Below are 17,344 nucleotides of genomic sequence, written 5' to 3' on the forward strand. Positions count from 1 at the left end.
CTCATGAGAAGGACCTCTTCTAGCACCTGAAGTCTGACCATCAAGCAGAGGTGGAAGTACTCAAGTCAATGGCAGCGCCTGCACGCATATACACATGTCTGCGTGTCTCGATGTGGGTCCCACTATGCACCATTTGAATGCTTCTGCTGTAGACATCTCCATCAGGGCGCGGCCGCCACTGGCAGCCAGGGACAAAGCCCCAGGACAGTGCTCCTGGCCAATGCCTCAGCTCAGCAGCAATCTGCTTGTCCTTGTCTTAGCAAAACCCACAGTGTCCAAATGAAACGCAAGGTCTAGACAACTCTCAGATCAAGGTTGATCACCTCAGGGATGTTCATGCATGCACCAGGCACAGTCACCCCCCGAACGACATAAAACAGAGTCGCACAAACCTCAGTGCTGAAATCCTTGATGGATTTGACTCTGGATATATCGCTTCTTGCAAAGATTCCATTGAATCTCTCATGCATGCAACATGCAACATTGTGGGATGCAATCCTAGCCGCTGATGTGCAGCGAATGCCTAATTCCTCAATCAAATTGGAAGCTGGTCTTGGTCCCAGGAGCATCTGGCTAGGATATAAATCTTGAGAATAGCTGCGAATTCAAGTTTTGAATCTTGGCCAGCTGGAAATTACCTTTAAAGCTTTCCTTGGACTGTACTTCAGCGCGTGCACAAACGGGAGCACCTACCGAGCAGGCGGGCGTGGCAAGAGGCTGGCTGTATTTGTCAACAAATTGGGAGCTTCCAGTACAAACAGCAAGGCACCGAGGTCGGGCAGTGCATGCAGCGTACTACGTAGTAGTACTCGTCCCAGGTTCCAGTACAGCAGTCGTGGTCGATGCCAGCAGTCACAATTCTGAAATCGCCTGCTTATATACAAGCGTGAAGTAGACAAGGAAGTCTAGCAATCGATGTGACCCATGGTCATGCAGATCATGGTCATGCAGAGCGTAATACAGGCTCTAATCGTCAGCGTCGCTCTTTACGCCGCCATCAAGGTACCCCCGTGTGGGGCACGTCGCCGAGTCCTTGACGGACTAAATCTTGTTTGAAGTGATTTCGATGTTCGTGCTGGTTAAACTCTGCACGTTTTGGGCAGGTGTTACTATTTCTTTACCGATTCCTGGCAGTATTCTTCAGCCTGTGGAGGCAAGGAATCCCCTGGGCAAAACCAGCACTCAGAGTAAGCCGACCTTGTTCCTATAGAAGTCATGTTCTTTTTTGCATCTTGGGGAGCAATGCCTTTCTGCAGACTGATTTTGGGGTTGCCGTGGGCCTGGCATCAGGGCAAGAAGTGCTGTCATACAGGTGGCCATCTTGAGAATTTTCGTCCTTAATGTTGGGTGCAGGACCTGACAAGGAAGGACACACACAAGTGCGGCATTGAGCACGCCGCAAAGCATGGGGGAATCTATTTCACCCAGATTGTGCATCTCAACGTGAGAGCCTCGCAAGCCAGCTCCCGCTTTGCAGCTCAACCTTGGACACTGTTCATTCAGCTATTGTGCTCAGCAGCCCTAGGTTTGCTGCGCGCTCACTCAAATTGCGGCGCAGGTGGTCGTTATCTCAGACCCACACCTAGCAGCAGAAGTCTTGGACCGCACGAAGACCCCTCACATGATTGACAAGCCGACAGAGCCGCAGTTCTACAAGATGATGGATGAGGTGCGGGTTGGAAACCCAGCACACTCGTGTTGTTGCTTGAGCAGCTGCAGTGCACACGTCATGAAGGGAAATAAGAGGATCCTGTGTTCTCCTGTTGTCCATGATCCCATTCAAAGAAGTCGTTCATTTCTTTGGTCCCGGCTGGCAGGGGCCGGTATGGATACTGAGCACCATGCCTATGGCCATTTGAGTCTTTGCTTGCTTATCTGGCAAGTTTATCAAGGAAGAGGACGTGTGGCAGCTGCAGCTTGTCTGTGAGACGCGCCTTGCCTCTGGCAGCAATACCTTATGATGATAATAATTATAACATTGGTGCTTGTGCAGGGCACCGCAGACCCTCCAACACCATCTCTCATCTCCACCACAAACGCAGACCCCTACTGGAAGATTGTCAGGAAGGGGACATCGCGAGCCTTCACAGTCAACAACCTCAGGTCCGCCGCTGCCAGCTGACCCGCAATGTCATTTGCTCTGGTGAAATTCTGCAGTCCTGCAGAGCTTCTCGATGCCTTTCAGGCAAGCTTTTTGCTGAGGGAAAGATCTGGCGTGTACAGGGCAGCTTTTGAGGTCAGCAGAAACATGTCAAAGCGCCTGGTCACCGCCGTCAAGGCATATGGAGCTGCCAAGCCCCTTGACTTGGATGCAGTGGTGCAGGTGTGCGCTTCATGCTTCTCTTCCCTTTTTGTTCTGTACTTTCCTTCTTTTTTTATTTCTATGCGAAAAAACTTAGGTCAGCATGCGCAGAGCCGTGCGGTTGCCATGAGGTCTTATCAGCAGTCTGGTGCGCTCTGCAGAACCAGGCATTCGACGTGATTGGGGAGTTCGGATTCTCCAAAGACTACGAAGCCACAAAAGACCTGTGGAAGGGCTCTGGCGCCAAGGCCTGCATGGCACTCAAAAACGGTGAATGGGCCTCCAAGATTCACTGCAAGAACGTTGGCACAATGATCAGGAAAAATCGGAATGCGATGTGTTGAGGCTGCCAGCAGCGTGGGTATGAGGACTGAGAATGCTTGTGTGCTCAATGTGCAGCCATGAAGAGCGCGGTTGAAAGGACCAGGAAACCTTACTCGCGCATCCCTTACACCCAGGCAAGCCATTGCGCAGGGAACACAGTTCAATTCAAATGCTTACGTCTTCCACCCATGGCTTGCCTGGAGATGTACCTTGCCTCTTGGCAGCACCATAGTGCGGTTGATGATGACACTTCTTTAGGTGAAGAAAAGTTTCCCTCTGTTGCTGTTGAGGGCGCATGCTTGCCTACCAGGCAGAGGTGAGCAAGTGGGTGTGTGATGCAGTTATGGCAGAAGCACCAGCAGAGCAAGGTGAGCCTGCTGAGCATCTTCAAGGACCTCCTGCAGGAGGTGCAGGCCAGGTGTGCTGCATCCTGCAATTGCTTTGCAGGGACCGGTCTTGCATGTCTGATCTACTGCCAGCCTGACCGGCAGAGAAAATACTTGGGTATACAACTGTAAGGGCCCATATTGCATCACGATGCTGCTTGCTTTCTGCACGTGCTGTAGGCAGGCTGTCACTTGTTGATACAGGCATGGAATCATGCTGGTACCTCGAGACTGAAGGAAATAATCAGTAATCATTAGTAATGGTGGCTTCAGGGGCTCCCCAGCTGAGGAGGACAATTCAATCGCGGCTCATCTGATGCGCACAAGGGACGACAAGGGGCAGCCAATCCCGGACGTGCGCATCTGGAGCGAAATGTCAATCTTCTTTTTCGCAGGCGCGCCCCCAACAATGCCTCTCACGTCAGTCAGTGAAGTGACATTTGCATTTTGGAATGTGACATCTCTTTGAAGGCGCGCCCATGGCACATGCTGTGACATCAGCGGTGAACTGATATGCGAGTTTTAAATTGGCGCCTACTTCATTGCAGGCCCATGAGCCAACCCACGACATGACGTGCCATCGGACTTTGAATATAAATTGGCGTCTACTGACGCTGAGTTATTTGCGCACAGGGGTCGAGACGACCGGCCACACCATGGCCTGGACCCTGTGAGTTTCCATCCTCCTTTATGAGATATCTCCCGTTGTTTTTGCCATCTCCCCTTGCCAATGCTGTGATTGCCCAGGAGAAAGAGACCCCTGGCTCTTAGCATGGACATGCGCTGCTGCTGGCATGACTCCCAAATGTGCCTGCATCTGGCCTAACTAAAAATTTTCTGGGAAAAATCTTCTGGGCGCAGAGAATCCACTGCAATCTTCATTTCCCTTGTAGTTTGAGGGGGTTCAGAATGTGGTGCTGGAACACAGGTACCTGATCTCACAGCACTCGGAGGTGGAGGCTAAGGTGCTGGCAGAGCTGGAGAGTCTGCAGCTGCTGGCGTCCCCGCAGCTGCCCAGCCCGCGGCCACTGGAGTACGCTGACCTCAGCAAGCTCACCTACCTCTCCTGCTGCATCAAGGTGCGTGTTAGCTACTGCTTGGTTGCCACGTCTGGCAGTCTTGAATTGAAGTTGCATGCACTGTCTTCTGTCATGGCAGTCCCTTTCGGTAAAGGTTGCAGGGCCGATGCAAACGAGGCTAAAGGCTTCATGGAGGTTCATGCTACAGTGTGAACTATCACTTCAGCCATAGCCTTGGAACGAGTGGGTGTTTCTTGCAGCATGCCAGTGAACCCTTGGCTGCACTGTCGGCATTGCTGCCTTCAGAACAATTGATCAATGCCACCATGCCATCTGTGTTGTTAGCATGTGTCGCGCTAATTAGCGTCTTGCTTTCATTTTACGAGTCCATCAAATGGGTAGGATTTGTGGCATCCTAATTCTGCAGGTTGTCTGCAGACACAGGTTGCCTCCTGCAGGAACAAATAAAAATAAAAATAAAAATAGCAATGACTCTGTGGTTCTACCACAGGAGAGCATGCGACTGTACCCGGTGGTGCCCATGATATTCCGCAAGGCCATGTGTGATCAGCGCGTGGGCGGTTATGTCATCCCCAAGGGCGCCTTCTTCATTGTCCACATCATGGCCACGCACTCCACAGAGCGCCACTGGGAACGAGCAGCTGATTTCCTGCCGGTACGCGCTTATTACCTACCCTACCTCTTCCCCAGGCCCCCAGATACTTTTCGTAAGTCGTCCCTCATAAGTGCTGCACTCCCATGCGCCTCTTTTCAGCCTAAATTGGCCAGTCACAATCACCGCATGCCCTGGCAAAGAAGTGGCTCTGGGACAGCCAATTTGCATTGAGAACATGCTCTGTAGAGGCTGCTTGGCTTGTGAAGAATTGCAGAACATTGTAAAGGAGGATCTTGCAGGTCAACTGGGGATATTATATTCTCAGCTGATGCACCTTCCTCAATTTGGTGGGACCAAAAAAATCCTTGCTTGGATTTGGCGAGTCTATCAAGGGGTAGGATTTTGGCAGCCTTTGACTGCAGTTTGTCTGCAGCCTCTTGGCAGAAATAGCATGTCATGACAGACCATAAATGTTGTGCAGGAGCGGTGGCTGGACCCCAACTGCGAGTATGTGCGCCCGGTGGATCCCAAGTCCAGATACGTGCCGACCGGGCCGGCAGACATCTTCGCAGCCGACAAGCCTGGCAACGGCAAGACCACCGTTAACTCCTCAAACGGCCACATCGTCGCAGATTCGCGTGCAGCCCACAGGCAGGAGCACAAGGTGAGATCCTTATTGCCTATCGCCCTGGTGTTTTCTGGACATCTGTAGTCATCCTCAAGCAGCTCAAATGGGGTCGACGTCGCAAGGATGGCAGCCATGCATGTGAGAGGACGCTCCTTGTTTCTGGTGCTGAGCAGTTTCTTGTGGTCATCCCTGAGGGTGTGAATGCCTTTGCAATGGTGATCACTTTAGGGGGTGGCTGTAAGGTGGAAGGCAGCCATGCGTGTGAGAGCAAGCCATTTGTTTCTGGCACGGGGCACTTGCTCTGATTGTGATTTAGGTGCTCGTGCGATGTGGATCAGGTGAAGAGGTGGTTCCCTTATGGCGAGGGCAACAGGCAGTGCATTGGCATGCCCCTGGCCAGGGTCAACCTGCAAGCCTCCATCGCCTCGCTCCTGTCAACCTTCCGCTTCAAGCTGGCAGACGAGGTACTGCCCCGCCGCGATTGCTAATATCCTGCATACTAACACAGGCTTGTAAAAGAGACATGTATCCTATCCGGATGGTCTCCAAGCGAGCAAAACATGCCTTGCTATCCTGGCCAGGACCTCTCAAAATTTGCATGTAGGCCGTGCAGCACAACAGGAAAATTTACAGGCTTGTGGGAGGCATGCATGCAACGTGCAGCATGAACGCTGATGGAAAAGGGGAATGACACAAGTGCCTTTGCTGAGCAGATGGGTGGGGTGGAGGGCGTGCGGATGTCTGAGTGCTACAACATCACTCTGGCGCCCGAGAAGGGTCTCATGATGCACTGCATCCCTCGAGCAAACCATGCCAACACCTGAGCCAGGGATGCCCAGAATTTTAAAGTATGAACCAGCCTTCCATGACTAATGGCAAGTCTGCGGCGCACACAAAGCAAGCTACCTAGCAGGTTAGGATACCTGCAAAGCACCTCATGTGTCTGTTGCACCTCCGCAAAGTATATGCATCCTCCACTTGTTGAGTTGGTTTACGGGGATTTTTGGGGCTCAAGCACATTAACAAATAAAGGCTGGATGCCAAAGGCGCCTCGTGCACTGTTTGTTGTGGCGGCTTTGCCGGCTTTTAGATCTTGGCCGAATGAAGCTCCTGTGCATGCAGTCTCTTGATTGCTGTCTGCAGCACATACCGATTGAGATCTACGCGCATAAAAGAATTTTTTTTGCCTGATTTTGGCTGTCGCTTGATACTAGCAGGCAGCAGTCATGTCTCAGTGGCTTTAATTAAAACAATGTGCACTGTTGCATGTCTGGGGCAATCTCTCCCCAGTCCAACGCCTTGATCAATGGATTGAGTGGGGACTTTTAATGTGTGTACATCTTTGCTTGAATGTTGTAGGCCACTCTTCTTTGGTGCTCAATGTGATCTGTCTCTGCTTACGATGAGGCTCTTGAGGGGCAATGTTTTATAAATATGAAACGTTGCAAATTGGTCGCAAGTGCACTGCTTAGTATAGTATTTTGCTGTATCACACTGGAAGACTTACAGCGTATACTTTGCATTTGTTTTAAATCTTGGATTATTTTTAGATAAAGTAGTATCAATTTCTTTGCTGCATTATAAGTCACTCAGTTATATTATCCTGAAAGATTCTGCCATCATGTCATTTTCTAGACATGTCAAAAACCAACGTGTGATGTCTGGCACAAGACAAGCACCTATGATCACAGCCACCTATCCCTTCTAACATGCTTATCCTCAATGAGATTTGCAGCCCACCGAAACATGCAAATGCCTTTCATTAATCTGATCCATTGAGGGCCACAAATGGCTCAATGGACCAACCCTGGTGACAGACATGCGTGACTGGCTGTTCTCATTAGTCTCATTGAGCCAGCCTGGGGAGTGCATGCATGTACATGCCGCCAGCAATGCCTGTCACCAGAGTGTACTGCTCAGCCCTGCGAACTCCCTCTGCTCCACCCATCTGCGCACACAAGATCCCACACCCCATCTCAGGCCAAATGTGCCAATCCTGAAGTAGCAAAAATTGCGCTTGCACAGCAGTGATCGCCATGCTAGGCGTGCTTACCCCAGTGTGGGTCTACTGCAATGAAAACTTAGGACTGCTCGGTGGGTAAGGGTCCAGGGCCAAGGATGTACTGCAGAATGGCAGGCATGGCTGCCAATTCAAGATTTTTGCAGCGGTGGAAAAGTAAAAGGAGGGTGGAGTTCCGAGCGTGCTGTACCTGATCTGCCAGCTTGAAGGAGAAGTGGGAGAGGAGGGTGGCGAGAGTGAGGGGCAGCGTTGAATTTGCCAGGTTCTTGCCCACGCAAGACCTCGGGCCCTCCGCGAATGGCATGTACCTCTTGGGCCGCTCTGCCGCCACACAACAATAAATTTACCATGATTCACCAGTGAGCATACGCTGGCTACCCATCAGGCAGTTGAATTAACACCAGATGACATACCTCAAAGTCTCCAGAATTAATCCATAGAGACCTTCATGACCACGTCCTCACGTGCAGCTCTGCCTTACAAGGACTTCACAGGATTGAGGAAAGTTGTGCTGAAGCGCATTCAGGTGTCAAGGGAAGCTTCGTAGAGTACCTCCATTGCACAGGTTGCTGCCCTGCTTGCTGGTCAGCCCTTTCCGCAGCTGCATGGGCAGCCCGCACTCCTTCTGTGCATACTCCGCCTCGGGCTCCATCCATCGCTCTGCAGAAGCACACCTCTTTCAAAGCTGCAAAGCTGCCATATGCACCGGCCTATGTGGTAGCGTCATCCCACTCAACCTTTGGCCTGGCTGATAATCTAGAAAGGCTTTCATGGGTGATTTCCATCAAAGTCATGATCCCACAATCTTCCTGCCAAAAAAGGTACGTTGCGTCTGTGGACAAGCTGCAGGTAAGGACTCCCACAAATTCCACCCCGAATGGGATGCCAACATCCCAGCAAGACACACTCGGCTGTGGGCACATTTTTCACCACCTACTGGCCTTAGCAGCCCGGGAACCCACGGGAGGCAAAGATAAGAAAGTAAAGATGGAGAGAGCCTGTTCCGAGCACCATCATGCAATCCTGCTACAGTCATCAGATCTGTAAATGAGGTATATCACTGGCAAATGCGGACAGGCGTGCCTGGCTTGGTCTGAAGAGAAGGACACAGATAAGTGGCCGACCTGGCAGGAAGCTGTGGGGCTGGTCCCAGTTGGCGCTGGTGTTGTGCATGGCGTGGTGGGGCATCCACAGCAGCGTTCCCCGGGGAATTGTGAGTGCGCCGCCGCACAGCACGAGGTCGTGGCTGTGGCTCACCCGGATCTGGCCGATGCCCACCGGCGGATACATGCGCAGAACCTCCTGCATCCAGAATAACAATCTGTCATTCCCCTTCTGTATTTGCACCAGGAGGTTGTTAAATATCATACTAAGGGACCCTGTTTGCACACCAAGGAAAGTGCAGACCATTTGTGATATTCTGTGGACATGCAGGCCACTGATGACATTTAGCTGGAGGAGCACATTGTGACAGGATATGCAAAGCAGGGATGCTTGAAGACAGTCCTGGATCGGGCTATGGCCTTCTTTCTGCCGTAATGGATCCGAAACAGAAGCCCTCAGTGGCTAATTTTGCGCTGATGCTCACTGATCTTAAGGTCTCAAGTGTGAGAATCAGATTCAGGCATCGAATCAGCGCTATGTTGGCTGGAAGCTATGCAATGCGACTCACTGAGGCAGACTTAATCTGGCAGACTGCATGTTACACTAGTACTACTGTGGCAAGGGAGGATGGAGAGACAACAGCGCACCTTGATGACACATTTGAGGTAGGTCAGTCGCGCGATGTCGGCGTACTCGGGCTTTCTGGGGTGGTGTCTGTCTGGCGTGACCAGCAGCCCCAGTGCATCAAGTTGCTGCACCACCCTAGCCTCCACCTCTGGGTGCTGCGACAGCGCATACCTGCCCCCACCAGACAATTCAAAGATAGTCAGTGAAGCCACAATGCAATTGCTAGAATGCAAGAAAGGACTGCCTAATCCCAGTGGCTGCAACATGCGAGACACCTCCAACTCATCATATTTCTTGGACTTTATATGGTGCCAGAAAATTTGCACGTCTGCAGCAATATTTAGTGCTGTCTTGAGCCAGGTTTGCAGCTAAGCAGGGATTGCGAAGGGTTCTTATTTCCCCGAGAGGGCGGATGCGCACAGGGTCCATGCGCCGGTGTGGCCGGTGGTGTCGATGCCCGCGAAGAAGAGCGCTGCAACTTCCGGCAGCATCTGCGCAGCCGTCAGGGGAGCGCCAGTTTTGGGGTCTCTGACCAGGCGCAGCAGGTCTGCAAACGAGCCTGGCGTGGCCTCCCTTGACTTCACATGCTCCAGCAGGCCCATGACCAGCTCCTGCATGCATGCATCAGGCAACATGAATACAAACATCCTTGGAATGTGGATCTGTGCAATCAGATCTGGCTCCCAGAATAACGCATTATGAGGTGTTGTACCTCAGGTCTAAGACTTTGTCTAGCGGGTCCATCAAGGGGTAGGACATCTGCCAGCCTTAACCTGCAGCTTGTCTGCAGACGGCACCTTGCCTCTTGGCAGGAACAGTGTGCAAGACTAGTAATAATAGTGAGACTTTATTGTCGATTGCCCGAGTCGTCATCAGCCTCAGCTTCTGGAGGAAAGTGCAAAGCTAGCCGGATCGGCTGAGAAGAAGTTGCTGTTGTGATATCGACAGAAAGGTGGGAAAAGAAATGCACCTTCCATGTGCGGAAGAGGGCGTTGCCTTGGCGCATGCGGCTCCGGAGCGCGCCCAGCATGTGGTCCACGGGCGTCTCTATGCGCCTCACCACCTCCTCAGTGCACCGCAGCATCACCTGCGCACATTCAACTCTCATGATTAGGGCTGATGGAATACCAAAATATAAAGTAAAGCAGGAATATGCAAAGGCATACGAGGCAGTGCGAGCGCCAAGAATAGAGGAGGGACTGCCCCCCAGTGTTATCATCATGCCTTGACGAACATATCAGGATGGAGCGATGCGACCACGAAGGGAGAGTGCAAGACAGCATGCGGAATGTGAAGCCATAAAATTCCATAAGCTATCACTTCAACACAGAGAGTGTGATACTTGCAAGAGGATGGGGGTTCTGACCGCGATGTAGCTGCCGGAGTCTTCCCCCGATCCGGCAAGCCAGCCCTCCAACGCTCCCATCTCTATCTGGAACCCCGTCCGCCCTGAACCCACGCATGCATATTTATTTTTGAGTGTTTAGATGTCATGCTGGTCGCTGCCTCTGAAAAACAAGCATCGCAGCATCACGAAGCTGGCTGGGAGCGATGTAGTCTCACTGACTGACTGACTGAATGCACATCTTATCAAAAGGAGCAATTCTGCAGCACACATGGATCTTCTGGTCGTCTTGAATGTCTTCGAGGGCCACAAATCCCCATTATGTTGATATTGGATCCGAGTGTTGTGAGGCTGAACGCACCAATGACGTCCATGCTGAGTCGCAGCAGGAGGTCGTCAACATTGACTGCAGCATCAGATTGTGTCTGATTAAGAATGTCCACAAGCTTGAGGCTTCGCTCGATGATGTGCCCAGAAGCATCCCTGCAGCAACACAGCCATCGGTGATAGACTGGTTGTTGCAACCCGCAGTCACTGGCTTGGTTATGCAGAGTCAACAAGTCCTGACACTCAACTGGAGTCAATTAGGGCGGTCACAAACTGTACTCCCTGGCATTGCGCAGAGTATCTAGTACTGCAGAGTGCTAACGTTATGGCCTTGGGGGTGTATATACCTCACATTTGCAGTGCTGAACGCCGGTGCAATGCCTTTCCTGACTGCTCGCCAGTGCTCGTCGGTGTGCCCAGTCAGAAGATTCGTCCCTGACAGGAACTGCAGACAGCACATGTATGGTCGATCTCAAGCCACAAGCTGCAGGCAATATGACACTTCCACACAATTTTAAGACTTTGCTATTGGTTGAAGAGGCTCGTAGATTAGGCTCATACTATCGCACCGGGTCTAGGAAGGAGTACTGAAATCTGAATTTGTCGAGCAGTTTGCAGCGAAGCAGCTCGTGTGCCAGTGTGGGATCAGTCACCACCACAGCCTGTGCAGCAATGCCCATGCTCTCAGCAAGTCTAGAGAGAAACTTCAAAGCGGGTCTCTAGAAGGACAGACTGTTGCCCTGTGTGGAGGAGGGAGCGTACATGGAAATGGAGGAATCTGATCTTGTAGATCGGGCCGAATTGATCAGCCCAAGAAGTCACATACTGATGGATGTGCCTGCTTTTGAGAGCAGAAATGACTCCAAGAGGTCCATACTTGGGCCCTGGCAGAAGCCTCAGAGCCCGCGCCCTCCTCCCGATGGTCAGATAAAACCTGCACGATGTACAGGAACAATCATCAGCTGAAGGTGCTGCAACTGCAACAGCCAGAAGCACAACCACAAGACCGGCCGTCTTTCAGCAGACATCGCGCGATCGGCAGATGTGGAACTGCGCTCAGCACCAAGGGAGCCCCTATAGGCACTCATCACCCGAATCCAAAGATTTTCTAAGAAATATATCATTTGTGTCGAAATTACCTGAGTGTTCTTCGCAGCCTGTAAATCGTGTGTGTCAGAACAGCGGCGATCAGCAACAACAGCACGGCTCGGACTCCAGAGATCTCGCGGAACGTCAACATTGCAATTTACTCGCAGAGATCTTGAGTTTCTTTTGAATACCGAGTTGAAGTTGAACCAGGCAAGGTGCAAATTCTGTCAAGCCAGAATGTTGGCGAGATACCTTGACCGTTTCTTGGATGATACAATTTGCATTTTGAACTCATCCTCATTAATTACATCCCCCCCCTCGGGCAACACACCCTTGGGGCAACCATTTGTAGATTGTCTAGCAGCGACTACTCCGAATGGCAAACCTGCTTGCGCTATCAGAATGCCCCTTTGCAGCGCTCAGAGACAGCATGCTGTTTTAACACTAGTCAACGTCTGTCTGCGTGAAGATGAATGTGCTTGCTGCGCCCACTGCAGGTGAACCAACCATCTTTGGCTTCCGAATGGGCGCCACGGCAATATTGTCCTGAGCTGCAGACCTCACCCTCAGAGGTGCCATGACCTCTTCCAAGCTCTCCTCATCTGATGAGTCATCGCCTCCCATGCGCACAGGGTTCCATTCTGGGGCACAGACATTGCATCAGCCTTGCTGTACTGTGCAAGATCACTTGTTCATCAACTGGCTTGCTGCTGGCACTTTCACTGCAATAGCACGCATGGCAGCAGCTGATTGAGTCTTGCTGCAGTCAGGTGACACGAGGACTTGTGCAAGTGATCGTTGGCAAAGGCAGCAGTCACCTTCTGGCTCCTGCTCATCGTCCTCAGTGTCCTTGTCAAGATGGAGCTGCGCAAGTTTTTCTGCAGCCGCCACCAGCTCTGGAGGGTCATCCTCTTCCTGTGCAGCAGTTGCTATCCCCTGAACACTAGTCTCCTCCGTTTCATACTTCATCATGCTGAGTCATAGTGAAATGCAGGATTACAATTGCTCCGTGCCCAGTTCCGTCACTGTGCAGATCGGGAAAGCCTTGCCTGCAGAGCTTCTGGCCCTCCCTCCTCATAGAAGGGGTCTGTGTCGCCGGCTGGCATGCCCAGGCTCTCCCGCCTCTGCACCACAACATACAGGGGCTGCTCTGTACCCAGCTTGAGTTGTGCAACCGCTGAACTGCCGTCACTTGTACCACCGCTGCTTTGCACCGGACACGAATGATGCAACAGGTGAAGCACCATCATTTGCAGCACAGCCATGAGCTGCTTGGCATCCGTCTAAAATTCATGCAAGAGGTAATGCCACATTTTGTCCCATACAGCCATCTCCTCCACACCAAATTGAGCGATACAAAAGCATGCAGAGCACCGTAGTTTGCAACAGAGCCATTTGAAACCTGAGAAACTGTCTACACTGCATTTGCTGTCACAGTAGAGTAAGATTCTCCGTAAAAAACAGGTGTCCGTGCCTTGCGGAAGCCCTCTTGGCGCACTCGCTGCAGGCTCTCAAAGTTGGTGCGCTGCTGCTCCTCCTCCTCCGCCTGTGCCTGCTGCCGCTCCGCCCTCTCAGCCTCCAGCCCACCCGCAGCCCTGCATGCACCAACCCACTGGCATCCAATCGTCTCCCTTCTTGCGCTCACAGTGCCTCTTTTTTCTTGCATTCTGCCTGGAAAAAGCCATGTGAAACAAGCCTGACACACTTGTAGGAAAGGACAAGAGCAGGGTGTGTCTGATAAATGGTGCCCTGGCCCTGTATATAGAACCTGCACTGCGGCTGCGGCTGGATCGCTTGAAACTTGACAATGGTGGTGATTTGGTTTGTGCGCACCATGCCTCAGCGCAGCGCCTCTCCACGTCAAAAATGGGGCGTTCGTCCAGGTAGGTCAGGCCGGGCAGCCTGCTGATGACAGTCTTGCGGTAGCTCCTTATCGACTCCACCACAGGGTTGCCCTTCAGGTACAGGCAGCGCAGCTGGGGCAGACCTGCAAAGATCTCCAACACCTGCAACCCTTAAAGCTTTTAAATCACCAGCTCCATCAATCAAAAATTGCAATAAAGTGCGCAGCCTGCCCCATGCATCGATCGCCAAGACCTGGGTAGCTTGCAACGTGGCCGTGACCGTTTGTCTCACCTCGGGATCCTCGATTTCGTTTTCCCTTAGGTCGAGCGTGGAGATTTGTTGGCAGTGGCGGATGTGTGCGATGGACTCGTAACTGCTGAGTTTGTTGTTCGAGCATAACAGAGTCTGAAGTGCACTGCAGTGAACTATTCCGGACAGGTCCTCCAGATGGTTGGTACTGATGTTGAGTACCTCGAGCCCAGGGAGGCAATGTAGGCCACTCAAATCGTGAATAGCATTTTGCTGCAGAAACCTGCATATTTTGATATAGAATATCAACTAATGTCCCAAAGCAAATCATCTAAAACCAGCAACAAGGAAGATGCTGCCTGTAGCGATCTGGCAAAGATCGGGCTGGAACGTACAAGCAACGCAGCAACTCCAGTCTGGGGAGGCCGTCAACATTCTGAAGGGCATTTCCTTCCAGAAAGAGCGCCTTTAAACCAGTGTAGGGCTCCAAATTTGCAATGTTCCGAAACCCGCGCAAGTTACAGAAAAGCTTGTCGTTCACTCCGGGTGTCAGGTACAACTCATGCTGCTTACAGATCTTCCGCAGCTCTTCAATTGTCATAAGCATTTTGAAGAGACTTTCAGATCGGTGTAATCCCTGCTTTGCAAGGCAACGGTCATTTTTTCATGGAACGTGGCGTTACAACGTTACAGCTTGCCAAATTTGGCAGGTCCCAGCAACAAGACATATGCAGGTAACTCACTCCTGGGCATGCTTTATTGAGCGTGGAATACAATGCACATGTAAGCCATGGAGTGGCTGCACAGTTATGCGCCAAACTTGGTCTGCCTCCACCTGTGCTGGGCCTCCCATCTGCAAAACGCATGCAAAATTATTGATTCACATTAAGTTCTTGTTTATTTACAGTTTCAGAACTTTTGAAAACTTTCTCCAGATGATGCAACATGGATGGTCCCTGCACAGCGATACACGCCAATCCTTGTGCCCCACAGTCTCATCATCATTTTACTGGAGTCTACCTTTGCGCTAGATGGACATATTAGGTGACAAGGACTCACCTTGTCGGCAAGGCGGAAAGAGAAGTGGGACAGAAGCAGGGCCAGGTTGGTTGGCAGGATCAACTTTGCCAAGGGCATCCCTATGCAGATCCGCTGCCCAGCGCCGAAGTTGAGGCTGCGCTTCACCTGCGCAGTCAGTGCAGCAAACTCACTGCTGCTCAGGCATTAAAGGCCGCCTTTGAATTGCCTGCTGCACAGTATCAGATTGTCCCCGGCCATGTGCGTGCCGGTCAGACACCTCCCAAGCATTCCATCAAAACAGGCCCCTTTTGCGGTTACCTCTTTGTGACTGTGCTCACCTTTGGCAGGATAACACCCTTTGGGGCAGAGCTTGCGCTTGCGGAGATGTTAATTACTCCTGCAGAGGGGAGCTTGCCCTTCTCGGCGCGTGCAGGTCTTGGAGTTGCCATTGGAATGGCTGGTGTATAGACAGCATCGGGCTCCAACCACCGCTCCTGAACCGGGACACCTCAAATGCTCAGACGGAAATTTAGCTTTAGAGAATTTAGCATGCTTCATAGTGCCTCTGTTTTGGGTGACCCAAGCAGGCAGGCTGGTGGGTTGTAAGGGCTCAATCACAGGGTTATTATCCCGCGCCCGAGCGTACCGGCAGAAATTCATCGGGGCGGTCCCAGTAGAGCGGGTGGGTGTTCATGGCCAGGATGTGGATCTCCAAGACGGTGCCTTTGGGTATCAGGTATGGCCCAATGCGCACATCTTTCATCGCGCGCCGCAGGATCATGGGCAACACCGGCCGCGTACGCATTGACTCCTGCATAGCATTGCATGTTGCATGACATTTTTCTGTTGGCGAAGTTGAGGGACTGTAGGCAACACTCTAGTGTGTTTTTTGCTGACACTTGAGAAATTATTTCGGCAGTCATGTGGCCTTCAATTTAGATGTAGATGTAAGGGTCAGGCGCACATGGCATGAGCACTGAAACAGCTGGTAGCTGAAACATCAGCAAGAAAGCATGGAACCAGTGTGACCGATCCAAGACGCACCTTGATGACGCAATTAAGGTATGTCAGCCGAGACAGGTCGGCATATTCAATGCTGCGAGGGTTGGGCCTCTCAGGTGTGGCCAGCAGACCCAGCAGGCCAAGCTCCTGCACAACCTTGCGCTCCACTTCAGGGTGCTGAGATATGTCATACCTGCACACGCACAGCGGGGATATCACTGTTGTGCTGAAGCTGCAGGCATGCACAAAACTGACAAATTCATTCTGCACCATAGGAGAGTGGATAGGGCCTTACAAGCACCAGGCCATCGAGTGCGCTGTGGTCTCCATCTGCAGAACCACAAACACTTTCCAGCTTCAATTGTTATGATTAACACCGTGAGAGGTCTTCACGGTCCAAATTTCAATCGCACTTCTGCCCGGATGAATGCTATGCTTGCACGGATGGCAGCATGTCTGAAGCAGCAGCATGAGCAGAGCTAGACAGAGGCTCACCCCCGCGTAGAAGAATATGGACAGCTCGCTCCACTGCCGGGCATGGGGCAGGGGCTTTCCAGTCTTGTCGTGCACCCGCATCAGGTGCGCTGCAATGCTCTCATCCTCCGGCAATGGCGGCCCCCTGCAGCAAGACTAATATCATGTGTGCATCCAGAAAAGAATGTTTCCTGGTGAGCATGGACACGGATCTTCAATGAATTTTAAGTGGGCACAGCACCTGTCATGAACCTCCTGCAGCAGGCCGCGCATGACAGCGAGCACCCTGTTGATGTTTGCTCTGTGTTCTCGCCAGGCCTTTGTGCCGGGGATCCAGCCCACAGGGTTGCGCAGGTTGCTCACCAGCGACTGTGCGGCTGCATTTGCATCAAACACCCTCTTTGCCCCTCTTTAGATCTCCACATGCAGGGGTGAGGATCTCCATTTGTTCTTGTGCCGCATTCAAAGTTGCAAGCTGTGCATGCTACTCGTCAGCACAAGAGCATTTCCTCCCAGAGATGAGGATTTGAACAATTCAGGCCTACGGGAGCACACCTTGTTCCACGGCATGACAGGCCTTTGCTCCATCGCCTTCAAGGTCTGCTGCAGCGTTGAAGTCCTTCTTGAAACCCACGCTGCCGATTGCGTCAAAGGCTTGGCACTGCAGCACCACAACACTGGATAAGCATGCTGCACGATCCTTCTTTAAAACCTACAGCATGCAGCTGATCAAGTGCTGCAGCATTCAGTCCATTGCCAGCTCAGCCGTCTGCAAGGACAACAAACAGGTATACCTGGATTGCTACATCAATGTTGACGGGTGTGTCTAACCCAATACTGTGCAGCGTATCCACAAGGACTCCAGAAGTCCTGGCCACCTCTGCAAAGCTATTCCTGCACAGCCACAAAGAGGCCTTCGGTGCTCTCACTGACGGTCTCCTTTGAAAGCACCTGCCGTCACTACAAG

General features: G+C 51.9%; 3 protein-coding genes across 3 annotated transcripts; 1 reads left to right on the forward strand and 2 right to left on the reverse strand.

The window, feature by feature from the left end:
* Positions 1-924: 924 nt before the first annotated feature.
* On the forward strand, positions 925-6,099 carry COCSUDRAFT_43257 (cytochrome P450; the record flags this gene model as incomplete). Its single annotated transcript, XM_005646047.1, has 14 exons — positions 925-1,002; positions 1,354-1,443; positions 1,559-1,669; positions 1,994-2,103; positions 2,224-2,323; positions 2,464-2,572; positions 2,917-2,942; positions 2,977-3,044; positions 3,286-3,387; positions 3,941-4,091; positions 4,543-4,707; positions 5,129-5,311; positions 5,614-5,739; positions 5,989-6,099. 14 exons carry the CDS (start codon positions 925-927, stop codon positions 6,097-6,099), a joined length of 1,530 nt encoding a protein of 509 aa, XP_005646104.1.
* Positions 6,100-7,121: 1,022 nt separating this feature from the next.
* On the reverse strand, positions 7,122-12,756 carry COCSUDRAFT_56773 (cytochrome P450; the record flags this gene model as incomplete). Its single annotated transcript, XM_005646048.1, has 14 exons — positions 7,122-7,223; positions 7,486-7,616; positions 7,848-7,955; positions 8,420-8,597; positions 9,047-9,197; positions 9,447-9,637; positions 9,997-10,113; positions 10,393-10,475; positions 10,733-10,854; positions 11,046-11,143; positions 11,268-11,360; positions 11,576-11,632; positions 12,295-12,428; positions 12,606-12,756. The coding sequence occupies 14 exons, from the start codon at positions 12,754-12,756 to the stop codon at positions 7,122-7,124; spliced, it is 1,716 nt and encodes a 571-aa protein (XP_005646105.1).
* A 602-nt stretch (positions 12,757-13,358) lies between these two features.
* Positions 13,359-14,482, reverse strand: COCSUDRAFT_17495 (outer arm dynein light chain 1; the record flags this gene model as incomplete). Its single annotated transcript, XM_005646049.1, has 3 exons — positions 13,359-13,793; positions 13,924-14,164; positions 14,277-14,482. The coding sequence occupies 3 exons, from the start codon at positions 14,480-14,482 to the stop codon at positions 13,359-13,361; spliced, it is 882 nt and encodes a 293-aa protein (XP_005646106.1).
* Positions 14,483-17,344: the final 2,862 nt, after the last annotated feature.

This window comes from Coccomyxa subellipsoidea, assembly GCF_000258705.1.
Source record: "Coccomyxa subellipsoidea C-169, whole genome shotgun sequence".
Lineage (NCBI taxonomy): Eukaryota > Viridiplantae > Chlorophyta > Trebouxiophyceae > Coccomyxaceae > Coccomyxa > Coccomyxa subellipsoidea.